Source organism: Equus quagga, chromosome 11 (genome assembly GCF_021613505.1).
Source record: "Equus quagga isolate Etosha38 chromosome 11, UCLA_HA_Equagga_1.0, whole genome shotgun sequence".
Taxonomy (NCBI): Eukaryota; Metazoa; Chordata; class Mammalia; order Perissodactyla; family Equidae; genus Equus; species Equus quagga.
Window position 1 is genome coordinate 55,354,968 of NC_060277.1, and position 27,890 is coordinate 55,382,857.

Genomic DNA, 27,890 nt, shown 5'->3' on the forward strand with positions numbered 1-27,890 from the left:
ACTAAGGATTTGTCTTCAATGTTAAGAAATTGTGGCCATGACAGTTTCGTAAGAAAAATTTTGTATGATATAAAGTAACAACCTTTATTCTCTCTTAACAAGGGTACCAAAAAGTTTTCCACATTATAGATGATAGGAAAGTATGATTTCCAATCTATTGATTTTATAGAGTTTTCATTAATGTCCAAAGACACTTATTGATGAGGATTTCCTGCAGAAATCTTAGAAGTCAACTTTCATCCTACATACTACTTTCTAATATTGGAAATCCGTATTAGAAAGTCTGCACTGATGAATAATTCTGGATGATTTTGTATAGTCTCAGATTTTTAGCCCTAAGAATTTGAGGGCTGTGAAACTGCCTCCTAACCTAGCAGAACCAAGCAGAAGACACCTAACTTTCAAAACGAGTTGAAAGATACAACTTTTAATTTGGTACATTTAGTGGACAAAGTCCTTATGAACAGGCAAATCTGCAAGCTGAGATTTTTTTTTTCAGGTTTAGTTTTACGGCCACTATATCTCTCTTTGATGAACACTTTACAAAGTCATATAAATAGGCTCGCTGTATTAGAGCACCTGAGAAAGAGTATGAAGTAAGAGTTTATAACTATTTTTTCAGATACACAAAACACAATTATAATCTCTGTCCTCTTCATAAATTCATGACAAACCCACAGTAACCTAATAAGGTTATTTTAATGGGTGCTAAATATAAATACTTATCTCCTATCTATACTCTTGTATTGACTAAAAGTCTTCTATGAATAGAAAGCTATTACTGTCTCTCTTCAAGTTTGTCTGTATCACATAAGCACTGATCAGTTCTGGACAATTCATTCACAGCTGCCTGTTTTTGCTGAGTGGTCTTCACAAATCTGAGCAGATTGATGAGAGCAGCAGGTGTCACTCCTGGAATACGACTTGCAGCCCCAATCTAAGAATTGAAACCACAAGAGAAACATGAGTGAGCTATGTCAAATCAAATCAAATCTATTTTCCTCCTATTAACAATCTATATATTATAGTTTATAAAATATTTTCAAAACTATCATCACAATGTATCTTCAAAATAACTATAAAGTAGATAAAGGAAATGTGATTATTACTAATATTTTGCAAACTGGGGAAACTGAGGCTCAGAGATGTAAATGACTTGTCCAAGATCACATAACTAACAGATGAACTCTGATGACCAGCGCTGTCCAATTGAACTCTCTGTGATGATGGAATTTTCTATAACATTTGCACTATAATAATGCACTTGTCCAATACAGTAGCCACTAGCCATATGTGGCTGCTATGACTGAAGAGCTGAACTTTTATTTTATTTAATTTTAATTAACGTAAATGGTAACATTTGGCTAGTGGCCATCATGTCAGGCAATGTAGCCTATGACTATACATAAAAACATAACCCAAAATTAATAGGATATATAGAGAGAATTATAAAATTTAAGGCCTGTTTGCCTGGTTTCCATGATGACTATTGCTAAGAACACCATGTTATATTGATGAAATCACTCTTCCTTTTAATAAAAATCATTTTTTTCAAAAATTTTTTACAAAACATATTTTTGTTAAATGCCCCTTTATTTTATGAACCACTACTAAACAAACAAAACACTGCCCACTAAACTATAATACACCATCAATTTTTAAGATACAACTTAGTTTGAGATGTTAAAATGTGCATCTCAGAATCAATAAATATAGCTTATCAGTCTTTAAATATTTGTTATTATAGTCCAATACTATATAACGAACGTTTTTACAGATGTTTACAGATGTGCCGTGTGTGCATGTGCACACACAAATCTGAGGCTGAAGCATGGAGTGGGGACCTCTTTGGCTCCCCTCTTTCCCTTAGTAGCTCCCAAGGCAACACAATGGAACCCCTAGGGAGAGATCCAAGAAGAGATTTGAAAACCACTGATATGCATCATATTTTAACCTAAAGTGGTTTAAGTCATGCATATACACTAGTCTGCACTGATGGTTCAGCACATGGTTGAGACGAGAAGATAATTATAATCAACCCAATTCTTGACTTCTAGTTATTTATTTAGACTAAGCTTTTTCATCTCTTGAAAACATGCCAACATCTGTGGGATACAAAGAGATATATGAAAATAAGAGGTTAAGTTTTTTATGATGAAATAAAACGTTAGTTATGTGGCCACTGTAATCCAGCTTTAAAGAATTAAACCACTGTCTCTTTATTTATAACCTGTTCCTATCCACTATCTGTTTTCTTACCGTCAGTGGGCGACTGAACTGTAGCTTTTCTCGAACTTCATAGGACAGAGACACATCCCTGAGAGTCAAATAATCTAGGTCTTCTGGCAGTTGGAGAGCTTCATCTCGCTGAACTTCCTTTATTTCTTGTTGCTGATGGAATAATACTGATTCATAAGTGGCTGGTGAACAAAATTAATTACATTATGATACTCAGATTATTTTAACAACTTATATTTTTATAGTTTTTTCCAATTTATAAAGAGCTTTTGCATATTTATATCATTTCCACTTATCCCAACACCATGAGACAGGTGGGGCAGGTGTTCCCTTCCACAGATGAGGAAATTGAGGCTAACATTGAAGAGAGGTGGTATCTTGCATATTAACTGCAACATTCTGTCTGGTAGTTTATTGCATGTCTTTTTCATTTCAAAAATCTGGAAAATTAAAGGTAAAAAAAGAAACTGCTTTCCCTCAGTGCAAATTTTGGTGGAGCATTTCCCTCAATAGGCTGTCAGTTTGAATGTTAAGTCCTAAAGACAGGATGTTTCTTCTAGAAAAGTTTTCTGAATTGTGTCTATATAAAGCTATAATTTAAAAAAGCAGAGCTTCTCAGATGATAATTTAAATAATTCAACTAAAGTTTCACTCAGAAGGTAAGTTAGACAGATAATTCTGCAATTATTGTGTAATTAAAGCATTATGTTCTTAGAAAAATAAATTCAGAACCCATTTTGAAACCTAAATTGAGGTGGGCATTCTGTCCCGTTCAAGAAAACAAGCCTTCCCTCAAGTTTTGGTTGCATCTGCTTCCATCACTTGACTGGCAGCCAGAAGAACCTCAGCTCTGAGCCTGGCTCTCCCAGCAAATTACCCTCTGACCACGAGCACATCATTTCCTTCTGAGCCTCGGCTTCTTTATCTAGATGTTTACGAGCTGATCCGGATGACTTCTGATAGTCTTTATGGCAACAAAGGATAATTAGGAGTGCACGGGCCCTGCAGTTAGACCAGGCAGGTTTAAGTTTCAGCTCTGCCACTAACCAATTGTGTGATCTTGGGCAAGTGACCACTTATCTGTAAAATTAAGACAATAATGCCACACAGGACAGTTCTAAGTCTCAAACGAAATAATGCATGTAAAGGGCTTAATACAACACTGTAATATAACAAATTAGGACAATAAATTGTAATACTATTTTATGACTCATGCATAGACTCTTCAGGGGATCATGGAATATAAATGAGGAGATAATGTATATGTTAAAGGTATATTACTTAATCTTTCACATATGTATATAGCAAAACATGAGAGAGAATACAAAGAAGAATCTGAAATTGATTTCTGTCCTCGAGAAACATGTCGAGAAGTGGATGTGTAATGCAGAGGAGGAAAGGAAGAGTGATTTGAAAACTACTGATATGTGTTGTATTTTAACCTAGTGGGATTTCTTTTAAGCCATGAATATAAATTAGAGTCTTTATATGTGCCAGAGTCTTTAAAGAACAAGGCAAAAAAGTAGCTATTCCATGGCTGAAGTCAAGGATTCCTACAAACAAGTTAAAGACGATAATTCTTTTTTTCCCCATTTATTTTATTGAGGTCATAATGGTTTATAACATTGTGTAATTTCAGTTGTACATAATTATTTATCAGTTTCTTTATAGACTGCATTGTGCTCCTCACTAATAGTCCGTCACAATATATGTGCCCCTTCACCCCTTTTGCCCACCCCCCAACCCCCTTCCACCCTGGAAACCACTAATCTTTTTATCTGTGTGTTTATCTTCCACAAATGAGTGAAATCATATGGTGTTTGTCTATCTCTGTCTGCCTTATTTTGCTTAACATCATACCCTTGAGTCCATCCATGTTGTTGCAAACGGGATGATTTTGTCTTTTTTTAAAGGCTGAGTCATATTCTATTGTGTGTATATATCACATCTTCTTTATCCATTCATCAGTCGATGGGCACTTGGGTTGCTTCCATGTCTTGGCTATTGTGAATAATGCTGCAGTGAACATAGGGGTGAGTATGTCACTCTCAATTGTTAATTTCAATTTCTTTGGATAAATACCCAGTAGTGGGATAGATGAGTCGTATTGTATTTCTATTTCTAATTTTTTGAGAAATCTCCATACTGTTTTCCATAGTGGCTGCACCAGTCTGCACTCCCACCAGCAGTGTATGAGGGTTCCCATTTCTCCACATCCTCTCCAACATTTGTTATTTTTAGTCTTGGTGATTATAGCCATTCTGATGAATGAGGTGATATCTCATTGTAGTTTTGATTTGCATTTCCCTAATAATTAGTGATGCTGAACATCTTTTTATGTGCCTGTTGGTCATCTGTGCATCTTCTTTGGAAAAATGTCTGTTTATATCCTCTGCCCATTTTTTTTTTTTAAAAGATTTTATTTTTTTCCTTTTTCTCCCCAAAGCCCCCCGGTACATAGTTGTATATTCTTCGTTGTGGGTCCTTCTAGTTGTGGCATGTGGGACGCTGCCTCAGCGTGGTCTGATGAGCAGTGCCATGTCCGCGCCCAGGATTCGAACCAACGAAACACTGGGCCGCCTGCAGCGGAGCGCGCGAACTTAACCACTGGGCCACGGGGCCAGCCCCTCCTCTGCCCATTTTTTGATCAGGTTGTTTTCCTGTTGTTGAGTTCTAAGAGTTCTTTCTATATTTTGGTTAACCCCTTGTCAGAAATATGATTTGGAAATATTTTCTCCCAGTTGGTGGGTTGTCTTTTTGTTTTTTTCATGGTTTCCTTTGCATTGCAGAAGCTCTGAAGTCTGATGTAGTCCCAATTTTTTGTTTTTCTTTTGTTTCCCATGCCTGAGAAGACATGGTATTCGAAAACATGCTGCTATCACTGATGTCAAAGAGTGCACTGCATATGTTTTCTTCTAGGAGTTTTATGGTTTCAGGTCTTACTTTCAAGTCTTGCATCCACTTTGAGTTAACTTTTGTGCATGGTGTAAGAGAATGATCTACTTTCATTCCTTTGTATGTGGCTGTCCAGTTTTCCCAACACCATTTATTGAAAAGACTTTCCTTTCTCCATTGTATGTTCTTGGCTCCTCTGTCAAAGACTAGCTGTCCATCAACGTGTAGGTTTATTTCTGGGCTTTCAATTCCATTCCACTGATCTGTGTGTCTGTTTTTGTGCTAGTACCATGCTGTTTTGATTACTGTAGCTTTGTAGTATATTTTGAACTCAGGGATTGTGATGCCTCCAGCCCTGTTCTTTTTTCTCAGGATTGCTTTGGCTATTCGGGGTCTTTTGTTGTTCCATATAAATTTTAGGATTCTTTGTTCCATTTCTGTGAAGAATGTCACTGGAATTCTGATTGGAAGGGCACTGAATCTGTAGATTGCTTTAGATCATATGGACATTTTAATTATGTTTATTCTTCCAATCTATGTGCATGGAGTATCTTTCCATTTCTTTATTTCATCTTTGATTTCTTTCAATAATGTCTTGTAGCTTTCATTGTATAGGTCTTTTACCTCTTTGGTTAAATTTATTCCTAGATATTTTATTCTTTTGTTGTGATTGTAAATGGGATTGTATTCTTCTCTTTCTGCCAGTTTGTCATTACTGTATATAAATGCAACTGATTTTTGTAAGTTGATTTTGTACCCTGTAACTTTGCTGTAGTTGTTGATTATTTCTAATAGTTTTCTGGTGGATTCTTTAGGGTTTTCTATATATAGGATCATGTTGTCTGCAAAGTGAGAGTTTCAATTCTTCCTTTCCAGTTTGGATTCCTTTTATTTCTTTTTCTTGCCTAATTGCTCTGGCCCAAACCTCCAGTACTATGTTGAATAGTAGTGGTGAGAGAGGGCATCCTTGTGTTGTTCCTGTTCTCAGAGGGATGGTTTTCAGGGTTTCCCGGTTGAGTATGATGTTGGCTATGGGTTTGTCATATATGGCCTTTATTATGTTGAGGTGCTTTCCTTCTATACCCATTCTATTGAGAGTTTTTACCATACATGGATGTTGGAACTTCTCAAATGCTCTCTCTGCCATCTATTGAGATGATCTGTGATTTTTGTTCCTCCTTTTGTTAATGTGACATAGCACGTTGATTGATTTGCAGATGTTGAACCATCCCTGTGTCCCTGATATAAATCCCACTTGATATGGTGTATGATCCTTTTAATGTATTACTGGATTCAGTTTGCCAATATTTTGTTGAGAACTTTTGCATCTATGTTCATCAGTGTATTGGCCTGTGATTTTCCTTCTCTGTGTTGTCCTTGTCTGGTTTTGGTAACAGGGTGATGTTGGCCTCATAGAATGAGTTAGGATCATTCCATCTTCTTCAATTCATTGGAATAGTTTGAGAAGGGTAGGTCTTAAATCTTCTTTGAATGTTTGGTAGAATTCTCCAGAGAAGCTGTCTGGTCCTGGACTTTTATTTTTTGGGAGATTTTTCATTACTGTTTTGATGTCTTGTGATTCGTCTATTCAGATTCTATATTTCCTCTTGGTTCAGTTTTGGGAGATTGTATGAGTCTAAGAATTTATCCATTTCTTCTAGGTTATCCAATTTGTGGGCATGTAGTTTTTCATAGCATTTTGATATAGTCCTTTGTATTTCTGCGGTATCTGTTGTAACTTCTCTTTCATTTCTAATTTTATATATTTGAGACTTCTCTCTTTTTTTCTCAGTGAGTCTTGTTAAGGGTTTTTCAGTTTTGTTTATCTTCTCAAAGAACCAGCTCTTAGTTTCATTGATCCTTTCTACTGTTTTTTTTGGTCTCTATTTCATTTATTTCTGCTGTAATTTTTATTATTTCTCTCCTTCTTCTGGCTTTGGGCTTTGTTTGTTCTTATTTTTCTAGTTCTGTTAGTGTAGTTTAAATTTTACTTATTTGAGATTATTCTTGTTTGTTGAGATGGGCCTGTTCCACTATGAAGTGCCCTCTTAGAACTGCTTCTGCTATATCCCATGAGAGTTGGTATGATGTATTCTCATTTTCATTTGTCTCCAGGTATTTTTTGATTTCTCCTTTGATTTCTTAATTGATCCAATGGCTGTTCAGTAGCATGTTGTTTAGTCTCCATATATTTGTGACTTTCCCAGGCTTTTTCCTGTAGTTGATTTCTAGTTTCATAGCATTGTGGTCAGAAAAGATGCTAGATATGATTTCAATCTTCTTAAGTTTATTGAGACGTCCCTTCTTCCCCAACATATGGTCTATCTTTGAGAATGATCCATGTGCACTTGAGAAGAATGTGTATTCTGCTGTTTTTCGATGGAATGTTCTATATATATATCTATTAAGTCCATCTGCTCAGGTGGTTCATTTAAGTCCACTATTTCCCTGCTGACTTTCTGTCTGTCTGATCTATCCATTGATGTAAGTGGGGTGCTGAGGTTCCCTTCTATTATTGTGTTGCTGTTAATTTCTCCCTTTAGGTCTGTTAATAGTTGCTTTATATACTTGGGTGCTCCTGTGTTAGGTGCATATATATTTATAAGTGTTATATCCTCTTGGTGGAATGTCCCTTTCATCATTATATACTGCCCTTCCTGGTCTCTCCCTGCCTTTTTTATCTTGAAGCCTGCTTTGTGTGATAGAAGTATAGCTATACCTGGTTTCTTCTGTTTGCCATTTGCTTGGAGTACCGTCTTTCTTCCCTTCACTGTGAGCCTGTGTTTGTCTTTAGAGCTGAGATGTGTTTCCTGGAGGCAGCATATTGTTGGTCTTGTTTTTTAATCCATCCAGCCATTCTGTGTGTTTTGATTGGAGAATTCAATACATTTACAGTTAGAGTGATTACTGATATATGAAGGCTTAATAATGCCATTTTATTGTTCGTTTTCTGGTTGTTTTGTATTTCGCTTGTTTCTCTTCCTTTGTATTTCTGACTGCTATTTCAATTTGGTGGTTTTCTGTGATGGTTTTCTCAGTATTTATGATTCATGTCTCTGGTCTGATTTTTTGTTTAGTGGTTACCATGACATTTGTATAAAAGATCTCAAAAATAAGAGCTCATTTTCTGATAGCCTCTTATCTCCATTAGCCTAAACAGGTTCCATCCCTATCCTCTTCCCCTTCTAAGTTATTTTTGTCAAAAATTATTGTTTTGTGTTGTGATTAAAATGTTTATAGTTATTTTCGATGTTTTCCTTCCCTTTTATGTAATTGTTTGCTAAACTGTTCTGATAGAGAGCTGCAATTTTTTTATTTTGTCTGTCTGTTTATCTCCTTGCTCAAGGCTTTGTAAATCTTTGCCCTTTAGTTTCAGGTATGAGGGCATTCTTGATCATTTCTTGTAGGGAGGTCTAGTGGTGAGGAACTCCCTCAACTTTTGTTTATCTGGGAAAGCTTTTATTTCTCCATCATATCTGAAAGATAGTTTTCCTGGATAGAGTATTCTTGCCCACAAGTTTTTGTCTTTCACAATTTTGAATATCATTCCATTCTCTCCTAGCCTGTAAGGTTTCTGCTGAGAAATCCACTTGAGAGCCTGATAGGGGTTCCTTTGTAGGTTATTTTCTTCTGCCTTGCTATCCTTAGTATTTTTTCTTTGTCATGGACTTTTGTCAGTTTTACTAATATACGCCTTGGAGAAGGTCTTTTTGCTGTGATGTAATGAGGAGTTCTATTGAACAAGCTCTCTGCTTCTTTCTCCCACTGGAATATGTATAATCTTTATGTTGCATTTCCTAACTGAGTCGGATATTTCTCAAAGAGTTTCTTCATTTTTTTTAGTTGTAGTTCTCTCTCCTTCTCCACCTGAAGCATTTCTATGTTTCTGTTCTCTAAATTACTAATTCTGTCCTCCATATCAGCAGCTGTTTTTTAAGGTTTCTAGATTTTTAAAAATCTTATTCATTGTGTTCTTCATCCCCTGAATTTCTGTTGGGTGTTTTTTAGATTTTCAGTCTCTTTGGTGAAGAATTCCTCTGCTCATTAGTTATATTCCTGAGTTCATTGAACTGTCTGTCTGAGTTTTCTTCAAACTTGTTGAGTTTCTTTATGAGAACTATTTTGAATTCTCTATCATTTAGATTGTAAATTTCTGTGACTTCAGGATTGGTTTCTGGAGACTTGTCATTTTCCTTCTGCTCTGGAGCATTAATGAATTTCTTCATTGTGTCTGATGAAGTGATCCTTTGCTGGCACACAGTGGTAGTTATCAGGCCACAGATTCCACCTGCCACCACTGGTGGGGAGGGGCAGGAGCTGTTTTCTGAACCTGCTGCATCTGCTGGAAGTTGTGCTGACAGTGCTTGTCTGTGTTTGCCTGCTGGCTGCAGCCACTTGGTGGGTCACACATGCACATGGAGGTGCTCTGGTGCAAATCTGCTGCCTTGGCTGGGGACTGGGTGAGTTGTTCACTAGGTGGGGAGGGGTGGGGTACCTTCTTTCACACGTTTGCTGGTCCACTCTGTGCTGATGGACTGTTTGCCTGGGCTGCTGCACTTCATGGGGACGCCCACATGGTGGCTGAGCCATACCACTCTGTGTGGAGTATTCCTACAGGCTGGTCTGCCACTCTGAAAGCAAAAGCATTCATGTGCAGGCCTGCCTGCTCCCCTGCCTCTTCTGCCATTTGTGCACCAGCTGCTGTGTGAGGACCTGTTACCTTCATTGCTGCTACTGAGGAGGAGATCTGCTCACCTCCTTCCACTGTTTCCTGGGGATGAAGTAGCCCCACCTTCAGATGTATGGCTGTGTGGATCTCTCAGATGTCCTACTGTGCTTTGTAGGGAATCTTCTGTTGGTAATGAATGTCTGTTTTATTGTAACTTAGCAGGGAGAGACTAAGGGAAGAGCTTACTCTGCCATGATGCTGACATCACTCTCTAAAGATAACTATTCTTTATTCTAACCTGAACCTAGTGATTTATCAGACAAAGCAAAATTGCAAACCAAGTTTAAAATACAGAATTTAATCACCTTTTCCCAGGGGCTAACAGCCTAAATGTTCAATCAGGTAAATTTTACTCAACAGAGAAATCAGAATGTTGAAATAAAAGGTCAACATTACTTCTTATACATTAGCATACTACTAGTGTCTGGTCATTTGAAAGAATGATTCTAGGATTTCGGTGAGTTCCTTTTGTTGGTAGACTTTTGTTAGCTTGCATTCTGGGATGGTAAGTAGTACTTGGGTCATCCTATATATACAGCCAAAGCAGAGAAATGTGACAGACCTCTCTGGAGTTCAAAGAAAATGCTGCTTCTAGAAGGAATGCAGCACTCTTACCATCTTCACCGGTCCTCAAGGAACTGAAGTCCTTTCCTGTTTGAACAGTACAACATCTTCCAACTTTTACTACCCTTTTCCCCATCTCATTCTGTTCCCTGCCTTTTTCTCCACATAGTTCCCTACCTCAGGAAAAAATCTTCTGTCAAAATGCAGAAGCTGATATTATTCTCAGTATTTTTTGTTTATGCTTGAGACTTTTCATAATGAAAAACTAAAAAAAGGCAGAGCAACTACAAAAGTCATCTGTGGATTTGATGGTCAATACACTGATCCAGAGTATGAGAGCACACCAAGTGTTATAATGTACAGGGACAGACTCTGGATTTCTTTGCCTGATACAGAGTATTTGTTAATGGTAGAGTATTCCACTATTTTGTCAAAGCCAAAGACAGTATTATTTTTCTCATTATTAGGACATTAGATGGGGAAAATGTAAAAAGGAAGCTCAAGGGAAAAAAATAAGTTTTTTTATCTAAAGGAGAACTCTCCAGTAGCACTTCCCAAACTTGAAATGTGCACACAAATCCCCTGGGGATCTTGTTAAAATGCAGATGCTTACTCAGTGGGTCCATGGTGGAGCCTGAGATTCTGCATTCCTAACAAGCTCCCACATGTTGCAATGCTGTTAGCCTGGGAACCCCATTTTGAGTAGCACAGAGCCTAAGACTATGCTGGTCCTATGGTAATAATGGCTCTTCTTGACATAGGGCTCTTATTGGATCTGCTGTCCATTCGTAATGTCCACATATAAGAGCATATAGGCATCTTAAGTAAAAAAGTATTTCCTACCTTCTATTTTCAGTCTTTCAGCTAGCTCTCTACATTCAGTGTACTTCTTCAAGGGCTCTGGAATAGCCTTGGCCAGCACCTCCATGTCAACTTCCTCATACTTCAGAACATCCAGAGCTCTGTAAATACACACAAGTTTCATTAACATTTGGGTCCATATAAGGCAAATTAAAACAAGATTCCTGGGAAACAATACTAAATCTCAGAATAAATAATATCAAAAGATACCCCTAGTTCTTTCCAAGTACAATGAGCAAATGCAGCAGCATCTGCAACACAGGGGGACCTCAATGAGCTTAGTGTGTGATTCTCCCCAACTCCCTTCCTTTATCGTGAGAAACTAGTGGTTGGTAAAGCTTTGATTGCTATAACCCATTTGTCCTCCCTTTCTTGTAAAGACAGAGTGTCCTCTGATAACAAGGGTTTAATCGAATTCTCTTAAGTATTTACATCTAAGCCATGTTAAGTCCATGTCCTGTGAAGGAGATCTCCTGCTTGTTTCAAGATTGCAAAATATTCTGCAGTTTCCCTCTCATTTTGTTTGGGTCTCACAAGGCCTCACTGATGTATATAGTTTTCCTACATTTACTGCCTTAATTCATTTTATTTTTATTTACTAACTTTGATCTTTCTTTTTTTTGGTGAGGAAGATTGGCTTGAACTAATATCTGTTGCCAATCTTCCCTTCTTTGCTCTAGGAAGGTTGTGCCTGAGCTAACATCTGTGCCAGGCTTCCTCTATTTTGTATGTGGGTCACTGCCACAGTGTGGCTTGATGAGCAGTGTGTAGGCTGGCACCTGGGATCTGAAGCCACAAACCTGGGCCACTGAAGTGGAGTGCACCAAACTCAACCACTATGCCACCAGGCTGGCCCCAATCTTTCCCTCTTACAACAGCTTGCTTTTTTGAAAAATTCTGTCCACCCAAAATCAATTAAACCAATTAATTATCAACTCAACAGAAAGTCAGATCTGCCCATCCAGGAGTGCTGAGTCTTCCCAGGCCTCCCAGCAACCTCTATAGCTCCTTCTATTATCACAGTCATGCATTATCACCCTTTGCAGATGCTTGACTCATCTTTTCTGGCTCTAGAAGTCCAGAAATTCCCTCCCTATAAGGAACCGGTCACTTTGTTGTGCTCCAAGAGACAAATTAGGTCAACTAATTACAGAGACTTCATCAGATAAGCTGCAATGAAACCATATAACCCTAAGCTCCAAAACAGAAATGGCTGTCCTTTCAGAAATTATAGAACATAATGGGGTAGACCTTCTAATGACTAACTAGTTACCCTAGAATCCAGGAGGATAGTGACCTCACAGACAGCCCTTGACCACCTAACTTTTAAAAAAATTTAAATAATTTATTTACAAGGCTTGGAGCTGTTCTTAGGTCCAAACTTCAAGACCTGCTTTGAATCAAGCCTAAGCCTCAGAGCCCAGAGCTCTGGCACAGAAAGGACAAGTCCGTACACTTCAGCAGAACACAAGAGACAATGTCTGAGCCATCTAACACATCAATGCATTTCCCTATAATCCTGAAAGGAAAATGCATGCACATGCACTCTGTATCTCTTTTGTTAAAATGCCTGCTCAAGGGGCCAGCCCTGTGGCTAAGTGGTTAAGTTCACGTGCTCTGCTTCAGTGGCCTGGGGTTCACCAGTTTGGATTCTGAGCGTGGACCTACATGCTGCTCATCAAGCCATGCTGTGGCAGCACCCCACATAGAGGAGCTAGAATGACCCACAACTAGGATATACAACTATGTACTGGGGCTTTGGGGAGAAAAGGAAGAAAAAAAGAGGAAGACTGGCAACAGATGTTAGCTTAGGGCCAATCTTCAAAAAAAAAAAACCTGCTCAAAGTCTTGTTCAACTTAGTGCTTAGTACAGAGCCTGGCATGTATGCAATAAATGCATTTTGGCCAATCTTCTACCTTTTTAGCTTTATATATCTAGGCATTGATAAAGTGAGTTCATGTTGGGAGGCTGAATGTTACACTGTAAATACTCTGCTGTAATCAAATATGGGGACTGGGACACTGTTCCCTCTTGAAGGGAAAGGTACCTGAATTAAAAAGGAAAGCATTTGGCCAAATTACTTAAAAAAAAATCACCTTCACAAAATGGCTAAAATGCTAATTAATGCATAAATATATGAAAAAGGAGACTCTCAGTTTTATATTTTTACCAAAGTAATTCCATTAAAACCTTGTTGAAAACTTCTACTGCTCTCACTATGATCTCAATACAATTAGTCATATTTAATGCAAATTGTAATTAAATAAATTTGAAATAGTACAACATTTGATCAAAACAAAGCATAATGTTATAAATTCTTTGTGCGAAGTTGGAAACACTGTGAACCCTCCTAAATTTAAAACAAACAAATAGCTGGAAAATTGAGTGACTATAAACCATGTATATACTACTGCTATCTCTCAAGGCCACTTAGGTGGTAAACAAGTATCTCCGCCATCCTTATTTGTGAATCAGGCTGTCATTCCTGTGAATGAGGTCCCCAAGTCTGGGTGATTACTATGCAGGTTCTTTAATACTTATTGTTACTATCATTAAAAATCTGCTTAATAGCCTCTAACAGTGGTGCCAGTGCTTTGGGAAATTTCCATGAAAGTAAAAACTTGGGAACAGAAGTTGTAAACAATAAAACACCATGATGGATGAAAGAAAACAAGGACATATTATGCTAGGCTGTTAATTAAGGAGAGTGCATTTGGCAAGATTAGATAATAAAAAGCAGCATTAAAATGGGTATACCTTTAATCTACAAAATCCTCACAAGGGAAACAGGTTAAAAAAAAGAAATATACACGGGAGATACAGCTGCAAGATCTGTGCTTCTAAGCTACAAGTGTAGGTTGATGCCGTCTGAGCAACTCCCCTCCCTCAACTGGCACACTTAAAAAAAAAAACCTTTTTTAATTGAAATAACATTGATTTTTAACATTGAATAAATTTCAGGTGTACATCAAAAATATGGAATGCTTCATGAATCTGCAAGTCTTCCTTGCACAGGAACCATGCCAATCTTCTCCGTATTGTTCCAATTTTAGTGTCTGTGCTGGCCAAGGTGAGCACAGCTTACTTTTTTTTAATGGGAAAAATCAGTGCTGAAATATGCAGATTTTGAACTACGCAAGGTCCTTAGGAACATATCTGTAAAGCAAAAAGCTCTCCATTAATGTCCCTTAGACTCAAAGTCCATATAACCAGAATGATAAAAACAAAAACCAAAAAACCCCTAAAATGTAGGAAGGTACTCCTGAAGTAAGTCCAAAGACTTTATAACACTCTGTTTAACCAAAGAGGTTTCCTTGCTGGAGCTCACAGACAAGATGAGACCATTCTAATTGCTCCAGGCTGATCAAAGAAATATTTCTTGGTTTGTACCCTCTAAATCTTGGGGAAGTCAGAACTCAATGGAGGCCACAGAGAAATTATATAAAAAATAAAAATAATAATTTAGAATCATATATATTTTTAATACTGTGTAAAGAGATAAGTTACATCTAAAGGATTCTGAAAACAAGCCAAAAGTAAGCTACATTCATTTAAAATGTATAAGTAGGGCATCTTTAGGTAATGTCTTTCTGAAATGATCTTATTTTCTGTAAAAAGTGAGAAAGGTTTATATTAAAAATGCCTACCTGAGAGGCAGACTTTTACTAACACTTATAGAAGCCTCTGGAATTAACTTTTTCCATTTAGAACTTGAAAACTCAATGGATTTTAGCACAGAAATGCCTTCTTCTAAAGAAGACTTCATCCAAGAAGCTCTTTCATATCTTTGTTGGGACACACAGCCAGCTTCCTTATACCCTAGAAGAGGGAGGAAAAGAGAAGAATGAGAGAGGTGTCACAGAAGAATAAACCTGGCTGCCGGACTTCATGAAGACTGACCTCGGAATGTGAGCCTGCTGTCAGCATTATCGGGGCGCAGTGACAAACGGAACTCAGCTCGGCTGGTGAACATACGGTATGGTTCATTGGTGCCCAGTGTGGTGAGGTCGTCAATCAAGACTCCTATGTAGCCTTCTGTTCGGCTAATGATAAAAGGAGGCTGGCGTCTGACCCGAAGACTTGCATTGATTCCAGCTATCACACCCTACAAGAAGACTGAAATGTTTAGAGCACTATTGTGAAGTAAACAAAGGGCTTTCTTATTCAGAACACTACCTGGAAAAAACAGCATGGGGCACCAAGAGAGCAGGCACTGCCCAGAAGGGATAGCATAGAGACAGAAAATGTGATCCTTATTCAGAAACAGAATATGAGTAATGTACCACTTTGTTTTCAACAATATCTGATATTCCCAATAAGCCTAGGTGGGCTAATCTTTTTAAAAAATCCACCTGTAAGACTTTTCTAGCCTTTCCCCACTTAGATGTAACAATAACACAACTTCCCACTTAAAAGGAATAATAATATAATTTTCAATAAAGTTATGTTAAAAGGACTACATTTTCTTTTTTTTTTAATTTCAGGGGCAGTACAATAAATCTATATTTTTTTAGATCCACGAGTTCAGAAAAGAGTAATAAGGCCACAAGTGTTTTTTAAATCCTATTGCATACAGTAGCCATTTCCATATGATCTTGAAAGAGAAGTAAGTCTTCTGTTCCAGTTGAGTTGTACCTAAGATCTATCAGTTACTATAACAGACACTAAGAGGTACAGCAGTTCAATAGTCCCTTTCTGTTTCTAACATTCGAACAACCTCTTACTTGAGCTGCAGCTTCCTCGTAACCAGTAGTGCCATTTATCTGTCCAGCAAAGAAGAGCCGTTGCACCAAATGTGTCTCAAGAGAAGGAGTGATCTGACGGGGGTCTAAGTAATCATATTGAACACCATAGCCTGAGCAAAGAATAAATGATGCAGAATAAATAAAAACAGAGCTGGTTTGCTTCAAGGCAGAGAAGCAAAGATTATCATTAAATGTTCTTCAAAAATGAACACTATTTTAAATGCACAGATGTTGCGCTTTGTCTTCGGAAGCTCTAACCGTGAGGGTAACTGAGGCCTCCTGTCTGCTGAACTGACGCTGAGCTCACAGTGAAAGGCAGCTGTGATTCCCTTTACCTGGCTGCACCATTTTAGCTTTCTCCAAGCCTCTGATGCATGTGATCATTTTCTCTTGTAGTTCAGCTGGTAGCGTCACAGATAACCCTTGTGGGTAGATGAGGCCAGAATCCAATCCTTCAGGTTCCAACCAAACCTGATGCAGACGGTTTGGAAAACGCAAAACCTTTGATTCAATGGAGGGACAGTATCTAGAACAGGACATTGAAATAAAAAAAATTAATGAAAGAAAAGAGCATTGACATCACCCCTTAAAATAACTAAGCACTGATATTTTGCCCTTACCGGGGTCCTCTTGTAGTTTCCTTAACGTGACTATTAAGGTGAAGGTTCTCAAGGACAATCTCATCCACTCTAGGGTTGGTGTGAGTCAAGTAACACGGCAGCTGATCTTCTGGCTGAGACACAGGACTAGTCACAGAACTGTTTTGCTTCTCTGTTAGTTTGCCTCTTAGTCAAATAAACTGCACACATGATATGCACTTACTTTCATAGACATTAAATCTATGCATAATGCCAAGGACTACTTATGAAGTATTGTCAAAACAACCCAAAATATGAATCTAAATTTAAGCCTCTAGATCCACCAGTTTACAGGAAATATAGAGGATGGAGGAACATGTTTAAGGCACCAGACGGATGAAATCAGACCAATCTAGAATGTAGGAAATTCTAGGGAACAAATGACTCAGTTTTCTTCCACATATAAACGTCAAAAACAGGGAAAAAAAAAAAACTGTTATAAGACACATCATCCAATGCAATGTGTAGACCTTATTTTGGTTCCTGGTTCAAATAAAACAATTATAAAAAAACATTTTAAATAAACTGTAAACATTTTAAATAAACATTTTAAAACAACTGCAAAAAACAACTAGGGAAAACTAAACACTGAGTATCAGAGAATGTTAAGAAAATATGTTTTGCTGGGTGATAATGGTATTGTGGTTGATTTTTTACAAAGTTCTTATCTGTTAAAGACATATACCAAAGTATTTATAAGTGAAATGATGTGATGTCTGGGATTGTTGCTCTAAAACTCAGCAAGAAGAAAATGTTGAGGAAAGATGAAACAAGAATGCCAAAAAATGTTATTTCTTGAACCTGGGTGATGGACACATTTATTAGACCATTTTTTCTACTTTCTGTAATTTGAAAGTTTATTTTTAAAAAGTCTAAAAATATACACACTAAGAAAGTATCATCACAATTTACATTTTACCAAAGCAAAAATATAAAAGTGACTTGCTCAAAATAACAGACTATTTAGAGCCACTCATTAGGATAACACTCAGCAGAAAACTAGGACCATCAATTATTAGTCCTCAATTCTAAACACACAATATACATTTTTTTAATTCAAAAGATAGGCACAAGTAGCCTGTACTATTCAAAAGTATCAGTATCATGAAAGACTGAGGAACTGTTCCAGATTAAAGAGAAATGACAATTAAATGCAGCATATCATCCTAGATAGGAAAAAAACCAAGTTGCTATTAAGAACCATATCAGGGGGCCAGCCCGGTGGCGCAGCAGTTAAGCGCGCACGTTCCACTTCGGTGGCCCAGGGTTTGCCAGCTCAGCTCCTGAGTGTGGACCTATGCACTGCTTGTCAGGCCATGCTGTGGCAGGCGTCCCACATATAAAGCAGAGAAAGATGGGCACGGATGTTAGCTCAGGGCCAGTCTTCTTCAGTAAAAAGAGGAGGATTGGCAGCAGATGTTAGCTCAGGGCTAATCTTCCTCAAAAAAAAAAAAAAGAACCATATGGGGACAATCAGCAAAATCTGACCATAGACTCTATATTAGGTAACAGCACTGTATCAGTGTTAAATTCCCTGAATTTCATCACTGTGTTGAGGTTATATAGGAGGATGTCTTTGTGCTTAGTTGAGAGACACACTGAATATTTAGAGGTAAAGGGTCATGATCTCTGCAACTTACTCTCAAATGATTCAGGAAAAAAATAAGAAATGTATTACTGTTTTAAACAAACACTAAACATACACATCTATATATGTCTCTATATAGAGAGAGAAATATGGGAAGATATTAACAATGGGTGAATTTCAATGGTTTATAAGAGTTTGTTTTAATAGTCTTGCAACTCTTCTGTAGGTCTGAAATTGTTTCAAAAAGTTCAAATAGGCAGTTATCAAAGTAATGAAATTTAAGAACTTATGGGGAAACACCAAATTAGCCAAATTAGCTAATCCTTTAAAGATCACTTTTTTTGGACCCTAAGCAATAGTGATGTAAAGAGAATTGCTACCAAAAAAAAGAGAAAGAAATGGTTAGGCTATATGTTGCTGTGAACAACCAATATCAGCTGTAAAGCCAGATTATCATAAATTATCTTACCTTAATCCACACTGTCTCATGGATAAAGCTGAACGGTGTGGGTGGATTATCTGGTGTCTGCTTGTTTAGAATGCTGAAATTAATGGACTCTTTGGCAATTCGGGGTGGAGTCCCGGTCTTCAGTCTTCCCACCACAAACCCCAACCTCTCCAGAGTCTGAGCCAACCCTATGGAAGGCTGATCCCCTAGGCGTCCTGCCGGGTGCATCTCCAATCCAATGACCATCATGCCTCTCAGAAAGGTCCCAGTAGTCAGAATCACACTCTCCGCAAACACTGTGCTTCCATCCACTAAACGATTTAGGAAAGAGAGTAAAATCGTCTTCTAATTGTTACCATAGATCAAAGTGGAATGTGACTATTTTACATTAGAACTACAGAAAAACTTTGTCTTTAGAAACTTAAGAATTTTAAATGAATAAGAAGGCCATATGTTATCAATTGCAAGAATTCAAGAAAGCTGGGAGGGAGAACATAATATGTTAGCACCAATTCACATGTTCCTAAAGTCATATCAGCATGGAAAAGTTAATGTCAGTTAATTTTTTTAATTAATTAATTTTAGACTTCTTGCTAAATACAAAAGACTACCTCACATGATTTCTTCTCCCTCTTGAAACTCCAAGAAAATAAAATAAAGGAACAAAAGACATATAAAATCACGGAGACAAGTAACAGAAAAGAACCTGTCAAAAGATGAGAAATTTCAAAATATTTTTGGAAGACAGAAAGTGGTTGGAAGATTGATAACTCTGATCTAGCAGAGGGGAGGTGGTGGTAACTCAAGAATCAGAAGAGAAGGGGCTGGCCCGGTGGCTCAGTGGTTAAGTTCGCATGTTCTGCTTCTCAGTGACCTGGGGTTTGCCAGTTCGGATCCCGGGTGCAGACATGGCAGGGCTTAGCAAAAGCCATGCTGTGGTAGGCGTCCCATGGATAAAGTAGAGGAAGATGGGCATGGATGTTAGCTCAGGGTCAGTCTTCCTCAGCAAAAAGAGGAGGATTGGCAGTAATTAGCTCAGGGCTATTTGTCCTCAAAAAAAAAAAAATCATATCTTTGGGCCTATAAGATATAGACAGGTTCAAAAATCAGCATTTAAAGATATTAAATTAAGTAACAGAAGCATAAGTAATTTAAAGGTATAAAAGCCTACATTAATAACAATAACATAATCATTAAATCTGGAGAGAAAAGGAAATGAAAATAAAACTAATTTACTTATTGTTTGTAGAGGGAAGTCAATAAACACAGAAGAAACAGAAGATAAAGCATATTATATAAATCATAGTTATTATAACGTAATCACCAGAACAAAAACACAAACTTTAAAAAAAGAAACATAGCTCCAAAAGCAAAGCAAACACAGATTAAGTGGGGGGGAAAGTACAGGACAGTGCACATAACATACTACTACTATGTGACAAAAATTTAAAATATATATATGATATGTACCCCTGAAGACACATATATATGCATAGGTAGAGAGACTACACAAGAAACTAGAAATGCTCTTGCAAAAGAAAACTGGTTGGCTGGGGGACAAGAAGAGAGAGAAACCACGTTTTCACTCTGTATTCTTTTGTCTCCTTTAAACTGTTTACCATGTGTATGTACTCCCCATTCAAAAAAACTAACAAATCTATAACAAAAATTAACTTTAAAACAGGGAAATTAGGTCAAGATCTGTATTTTAAATAGTGACATTCTTTAGCACAGCTCCTCTTGCCATTTTGTTCCCAGAATGCTCGCAGGCAGCCATATTAGTCCCCTAGCCAGAAAGCTGATTCTTCTCCTGAGAACTAACAGACATCGCCATTTGGGAGTTCCCCAACAAAAAGCCAGCTCAATCTCTAATCACCAGACCACAGAGTCAGCCAAGCAATAATACTAACTGCACACACAAATCTTCCAATCAGTGTTTTAGGGCCTCATTTTAAAATCTGAACTGACAACCAAAGTTCCCCAGACACTTGAAGAAAGCCCTCTACATGAAAGGGAGCAGCCCAAAGAAGCAACAGAATAAAGAAATCTGGAGAAAACAATACACAGATCAGAAAGAAACTTCAAAATTGATAATTACAATCCTTATACAGATTAGAGAAAACATCAAATTCAGAAACCAAGAACAAGATGCTAAGAAAAATAAACAATCAGAAAAAAAGGACACTGTTTATAAAGGAAAACATAAATTTTAAAAATTCATTATAAGGATTTGGACAATAAAGTTAAGGAAATCTCCTAAGAAAGCATGGCAACACGACAAACAATAAAAATAGAAGAAACCTAGATGACCAATCCAAGAAGGGACAGAAGTGAGAGAAAGAGAGCATGCAGAAATAATAGAAGAAACCACTCCAGAAACCAAGGACAAAGATTTCTAGATTGAAAGCGAACACCTGGTACCCTACCACGATGTATGAACAAAGACCACATCGAGGGACATCATTTTAAAATTTTAGAACACCAGAGACAAATACAAGATCCTAGAAGATTTCAGAAAGAAAAAATATCTCATATACAAAAAAATTTAAATCAGTATGCACTGAGCTTCTTAACAGCAAAACTGGAAACTAAAAGATAGTGGAGTAAGACTGTCAAAATTCTCAGGAAAAAAGGATTTAAACTAGAATCCTATTCTTCACCAAATTAAGAGTGAAGTCTAATGGGAGAAGAATACATTTTTAGATATGTAGGGACTCGGAAAATCTACCTGTCATGAATCTTAGGAAGCTACTGGAAGATGTGCTCCAACAAGATGAGGTGATAAGAAAGAAACAGTCTGAAGTCCAGGGAGACAAGGGGGGACGTAACACAGCCACGTGGTGAAAGGAAATCTCAAAATGACACCTGTGTAGACGGCCTGGAGAGCAACTGTCCCGACTACAGCACAGGCGTCTGAGGGGCGTGAAAGGTGATGTCTGTGAGACGGAAGCACCAAAGGAAAAACCAGAATTGATAGATTATTTGAGTATTGAGAAAACAATCGTTTTTTCTGATGAAAAAGTTGAACCGGTAAAATAAGCAAATAAAAAAATAATGATTAACCCAAGACAAAGTAAAGAGGTATATGAAAGGAAACAAACATAACATTCTGCTTGGATCTGCAGTGAACAATACTTAAATAATCATAATAATGTAAATACTATCAACCGAAATTTACAGTATAATTTTATTGGAAGGACAGAGGGCAAGAAAGTAGGAAATTAAAAAAGAGCTACCATAACAAAAAGTTAATAGATAATGTCCAAGACTGATAATTTAGGGAGTAAAAGCATAAGCATACTGTTAAAAATAGGGAGCTATATATCCAAAGTGACAACTAAGAAAGTTGAAGTGGTTAAGTCTAGAGAGAGAGAATTGTTTTTCCATACAAACTTTTAAATTCTATTTGATTTTTTAAAAAAATTACATGCATATGTTATTTTGATTAAAAAATTAATACATAAATAAAAATATAATAATCTTATAAAATATACATTTTAAAAATTTAAAGTCATAACTAGGAAAAATACAAATTACAACAGAAAGACCAGGAGAAAAAGACACAACTGTGTAGGCCATAAAATCCTACACTAAGATGGTACAGATGAGCTCAGAATTTGACTGAGCTTCATGAAGATCAAAATGAAAAGAGAAATACGATTTTTTCATACAATTTTTCTTATCCATAAAGAGAAAACACAACAATTTCCTCGAATAAGCAAAATATCGCCATACTTTGCTCTAAAATAAATTTCTCACATGGAGTTTGACACATTATTATCATCTATAACCAGTACACACCCAAAACAACACCACGGACACGGCATTTCCCAGTGTGCTCAGGCTCTGGCTCTGTAAGAATAAGATCTTCTACAGCTCCCTCCTGAACAGTAAGCAGTGGCGTGTTTAGGATTTCTTTCTGTCAAAAAAGAACCCAAGTTGAAACATAACAGTTAAACAACCACTATAATCTCTCCTGTTTCATGCCCTATTCTTACCTGCATGTTCTGCTTATAGAGTTTCCTATCAATTTGAGCTCTCAGACCCCAAACAGCTGGTCCCTTACGCCGGTTTAATACTTTGTAATGTACACCAGACTGGTCACAGATTCGACAACACAGGCCATCCAAGGCATCTACTTCCCTCATTAAATGGCCCTTTCCGATGCCGCCAAAGGAAGGATTACAGGACATCTGACCTATAAGAAAAGACATAAACGAAATAAATATATGAGTACCTTGCACATTGTGAGTGTTTAATAGGGACGTGTCTGTACAAGTGACTAGAATCATCTCATATGATAAAAAATAAAAAACTTGAAACACACACTGAAAGGAAAACTCCGAAGTCCCAGTGGGATGCAAGAGTTGCTGAAGGCATCCTGAAGAGAAACCACTGTGTGCAGTTTCTTTTGATCATCTTTTCCTTGATGCATATTTTACTCTTTCATTAGGTTGCCTTTTCCTTCAAAGTGTGGTTTTGAAATCCTTACCTCATAAAACCTTCCTGAATCAAACATACTTTCTGTTTGTCTGTTTTGGGGGAAGACTGGCCCCGAGCCCGTGCCCATCTTCCTCTACTTTCTATGTGGGACGCCTACCACAGCATGGCTTGCCAAGTGGTGCCATGTCCACACCTGGGATCTGAACCAGCGAACCCTGGGCCACCAAGAAGCAGAACGTGAGCACTTAACGGCTGCACCACCCGGCCGGCCCTCAAACATACTTTTAAGAAGTCCCTTTGCACTGATTCACTGCTATAATCAATTACGTCTTCTATAAATGCCATCTGCTGTTTTCTTTTTGCTCATTTTGCAGAAACAATTAAATTATAAACTTCCTGAAAGTAGGAACCCAGATTTAATACCGTGTCTTTAAATTCCCCTAATCTTCTTTGAAGATCTAAACTAATGTGGTTACCTCAAAGGTTTTTATGGGAGGTGGAGTGGGAAAGCTGTGTTAACATCTTCAGGTCTACTGCAGCCACCATCGAGCCCTCCACAAGTTTTTATGGTCCCCAGAGGCTGAAGAGTGCTGTGATTAGGAGCATGGCTTAGGAGTGAGTGAAAGAGATCTGGCTTAATTCCTAGATCTACCACTGACAGACTCTGTGATTTCCACAAGTCATCTAATTTTCTGTACCTCAGTTGCTGCACTGTAAAAACAGGGATGATAGCTGTAGTAGATTACTTCCCTCCTTCTTCCTTTCATACAGAATCACAATTTTATTTAGGTAAACACTCTCCCCTGTGAAACTGTGTTTGGGGAGTGTGATCTAAACTGAGTTGAGGGATAAATCTTTATCGACCTAAAGTAGTCACGGTGTTCCTGTTCTTACTTGCCTGTGTCTGGTTTAAGGCGGGGAAATAAGTCATGAGGAAAGATTTTTTTTTTTCTTTTTCTCTTTAAAGAGATACAAGGAGAAAAAACTTCTGCTGAAAGTTGTCACACCTGGATGTGACACCTGGAACTACAACAGCCATTTTGCAATCATCAGGACAGCTAGCTTGAAGATGATCCAAGAGCGTCATAATGGAGATATGGAAGGAATCTGAATCCTTGGATGTTGTGGGCTGCTGAATTAACCAACTTTAGAGCTTATCTACTTGCAGACTTCTTGATAGGTAATAAATTCTCCTTTTTGTTTAAACTCATTGAATAAGGATTTGTTATTTGTAAAATGAGGTAGGGTACATAAAGCTATTAGCACAGTGACTGGCACAAAGTAAGCCTAAGTAACATTTACTAATAATTATTTTAACTTATTTCCCAGGTCAGTGTAAAATACTCTTTGCTTCTGATCTTCACTTTTTAAAAATCACATAATTTCTTTGAAGTTTTTTTTTACATTTTTAATCATAAATAATTTATCACCAACATTTTAACAATTCTTCTAATTATTTTCTCAAAGTTGTAAAATATTACTATTTACATAAGTGTCCTTAAATGGATATCTTAGAAAAGTGCTCCAGGGCCGGCCCTGTGGCCGAGTAGCTAAGTTCGAGCGCTCCACTTTAGCGGCCCAGGGTTTCACCAGTTCGGATCCCAGGCATGGACATGGCACCGCTCATCAAGCCACGCTGAGGCAGCGTCCCACAGAGCAGAACTAGAAGGACCTACAACTAGAATATACAACTACGTACTTGGGGGGCTTTGGGGTGAAGAAGGGGAAAAAAAAAGAGAAAGAAGATTGGCAACAGATGTTAGCTCAGGTGCCAATCTTTAAAAAAAAAAAAAGAGAAGTGTTCCAGACACTTTGTATAAAATCCATAAGCATAGTGGATATTTATCCTATCGAGTTTACATGAAAGCAAGCAATTTGCACTCCTGAGTTTCTAATTCAACATATTATTTCACATAAAAATGTTAAGCTATTTTATTAAAGAAACAAAAAATAAGAAATAGAACATTGTAATGAATTCCCAATTATCGAAGCAGGTCCAATCTTATGTCTTTTATACCTCTTCTCACTTCCCTCTTTCCCAGACATCATATCAACTGTAAATATTTCAGCCAAGGACATTTTGTTTAGGAAAAACACACACACAATAACTTAATCATACCTGAAACATTTGAATTATTTGTTAATGAATAAGTAACCAAAATATAAACTAAAATGTGAAATGACATCAGCAACTAGGATTTTTTCCTCTTACTCTGTACTACTCTTAAATACTCCTCTTCCCATCTTTGGAAAGGACACATTTCAGATACTTTTAGATCAGAGGTCATAACCCAGTTGTTTCCCTGCAATGTTTTGCTTGGTACACATAAAGGCTTTCGTTAAAATAAACAAACAAAAAACCTGAATGAGAATGTATTTTCCAGCTCACTACTCATTGTTACTCCATGTTGTTTGACATCCACCTAGCTGCACATGTTTAAATTATGTCTGGCTCCTAGAGCATCTAAAGTGATGTTTTAGATATTGCTACTCATCAAAATAGCTTTAACTCTCATTACATATGAGTTAATTAAAAAAAATTTTTTTTTAAATCTTGAATCCAATTTCTGACCTTTTTCTCAAACTTTCATCCCCAGAAACGAGTGTCCCCATACATATGAGAAAAAAAAAAACACCCCAAACCCTAAGAATAAATTACTGAAATTCCACTACTTCCTTATATCTCTAAAGCAAACAACTTCTGGGCTCTTTTCTGAATTGGTGTATATTATATACCTATTTAGAAAATACACATTTGTGGAAGTCAAGTGCCAAGAAATCTTCATCTTTTTAAATTGCTAAAAACTTTTTCTCAACTATATTTATCAATGTTGAGCCCCTTTTCTCACAGGCATAAAAGGTGAACACAGCACTCTCTTTTGCTTCGCCCTCAAAATCTTTCTCAACATAGAACTTCGGGACCCAACATTCATTCCCAGTCATTTGGAGTTGGAATAACGAAGTCTATTGGTCCTCTGCGCTCTTAAGTAGAGCCTACTAACATCCCAAGTGTGGTACTAGTACTTGGGGTGGGCAACAGCAGTAAAAACGTACACTCCATTTCTCACTCTACTAAAGAACTGAAGTCGGCTATGTGAAAGGCTTATGATAAAACAATAGTTAACATCTGACCACTTAATATGGGCAAGCGCTGTTCCAGATGATTTGCATGTATTTTCTGACTTAAACTTTACAGCAACCATATGAGGTCGGTACTATTATTTCTATTTCATAGAGAAAGAAAATGAGGATAAACTGTCCTCTGTCCAAGGTCACACAGCTAGTACACAGTGGAGGTTAGACTAAAGTTCAGAACATCGAACAATCTTTTCAAGAGGGAACTTTCTCCATGAAATGCCTAAGTGATATGACACAGAATAAACAGGATCAGAAAGCTTTTCTCTCTGTCATGAAAGGCAAACGACAGCTTGCCAAAAGGCATTCTTTTCCAGGTTAGTAAAAAAAAAAAAAAAAGACTTTCTGCCTCCGATTTCAGTACTAGAGGATATGACTGAACCACAAGAGGACAATTCTTGCATTCTGTATTCTCACATTCATTCAACCTTCTAAGCCAAAGCAATCTTTCTTTGCTGAAACCAAGTAGAAATACTTGATGCTTCACCATATCAAATTACCTTAGGAACTTTGATTGTAAGATAGAATTGTCATTGAGTAAGCTTATCTATAAAAGTTATTAAAATATCACTGAAAATTCTTAAAAAGAAAACTTATATATTCCTTTGTTGGTAGAAGAATATGAATAATAGGTTTTGATGGGAAAAACCTTTATTTCTGACAGAAGTACATTACTTATACTCTTTAATGATCTTAGTTCAAAAATAGTTTTCTGTTCATTATATTTTTTTTATTGAAAGGTAGTACCTGGTCTTTATTTTTTTAAAAATGTAAACGACACTGAAATGTATAAGAAGCAAAGTGTAATCTCTTGGGTAATCATATAGTCGCCCCAAAGAACTGCTGTTTACACTGTATATTTCTCCACAGTTGCAAGCTGAATGGTAATTTTTAAAAAGTATTTCAGTACACAAGCAGTGACTTAGTCACAATTTTTACAGAACAGTTAATATTTCAATAACTTCACTCTTAAGCAAAATGCAGGAGGAAAAACATATGCACGCATAATTTACAAGATAACGTCACTAGCATCTATCATGATGCTACAAAACGGTCTTGCTTTAAATTATGGCATTATTAGAATTATTATAGAATGCAACAAAAAGTAGCATCATTCTTCAAAAGAGCTTCACAAAATCTGATAAAAACACAATGGTCGTTTAATAAACGATTACCGGGCGCCCCATGCCCGGGGACGCGCGCCCGGCGAGAGCCCCAGGGCCTGCGATGCCGCTCGGCCCGGGCGCGGGCAGGGGCGGCGGCGGCGGGGACGCGGCGGCTCGCGCTCCTCACCGATGGCGTCCGCGCGGTGCGTGAGCAGCAGGGTCCGGGAGCCGCACCGGGCGGCAGCGGCGGCTGCCTCGGCCCCGGCATGTCCTCCGCCGACGACGACCACGTCGAAGCGCGGCGTCCCGGGCGCGGCGTTCCCCCCGCTGAGCCGGGCAGACGGAGGGTGCTGTTTGGTGAGGGAAGCCGCGACCCAGCGACCACAGCCTCGGAAGGAGAACATAGCTGGAGAATGGCAGCGTCTGCCTCTGCAGCTGACAGGACGGAGGCCCAATCCTCTGGGCTCGAGAGAGCGTCTTCAGGGCGCCGCCATCTTGC

General features: G+C 37.7%; 1 protein-coding gene and 1 non-coding gene across 4 annotated transcripts; both read right to left on the reverse strand.

Annotated features, from left to right (window-relative positions):
* Positions 1-70: 70 nt before the first annotated feature.
* On the reverse strand, positions 71-27,890 carry MTO1 (mitochondrial tRNA translation optimization 1). Of its 3 annotated transcripts, none has more exons than XM_046676844.1 (12): positions 27,579-27,890; positions 22,706-22,905; positions 22,509-22,626; positions 18,729-19,018; positions 16,654-16,766; positions 16,369-16,559; positions 16,013-16,143; positions 15,189-15,393; positions 14,936-15,107; positions 11,270-11,388; positions 2,260-2,420; positions 71-937 (listed from the first exon to the last, which is right to left on the reverse strand). In XM_046676844.1, exons 1-12 carry the CDS (start codon positions 27,793-27,795, stop codon positions 779-781), a joined length of 2,076 nt encoding a protein of 691 aa, XP_046532800.1. In that variant the 5' UTR covers positions 27,796-27,890; the 3' UTR covers positions 71-778. The 3 variants fall into 3 exon arrangements, 1 of the variants encoding a protein (XP_046532800.1); XR_006890749.1 differs by having other exon boundaries at positions 800-937; positions 2,260-2,391; XR_006890750.1 differs by lacking the exon at positions 71-937 and adding an exon at positions 14,046-14,444 and having other exon boundaries at positions 2,381-2,391.
* On the reverse strand, positions 14,259-14,366 carry LOC124248036 (U6 spliceosomal RNA). The gene has a single exon (XR_006890918.1). It is a non-coding gene; the product is annotated as a U6 spliceosomal RNA (small nuclear RNA).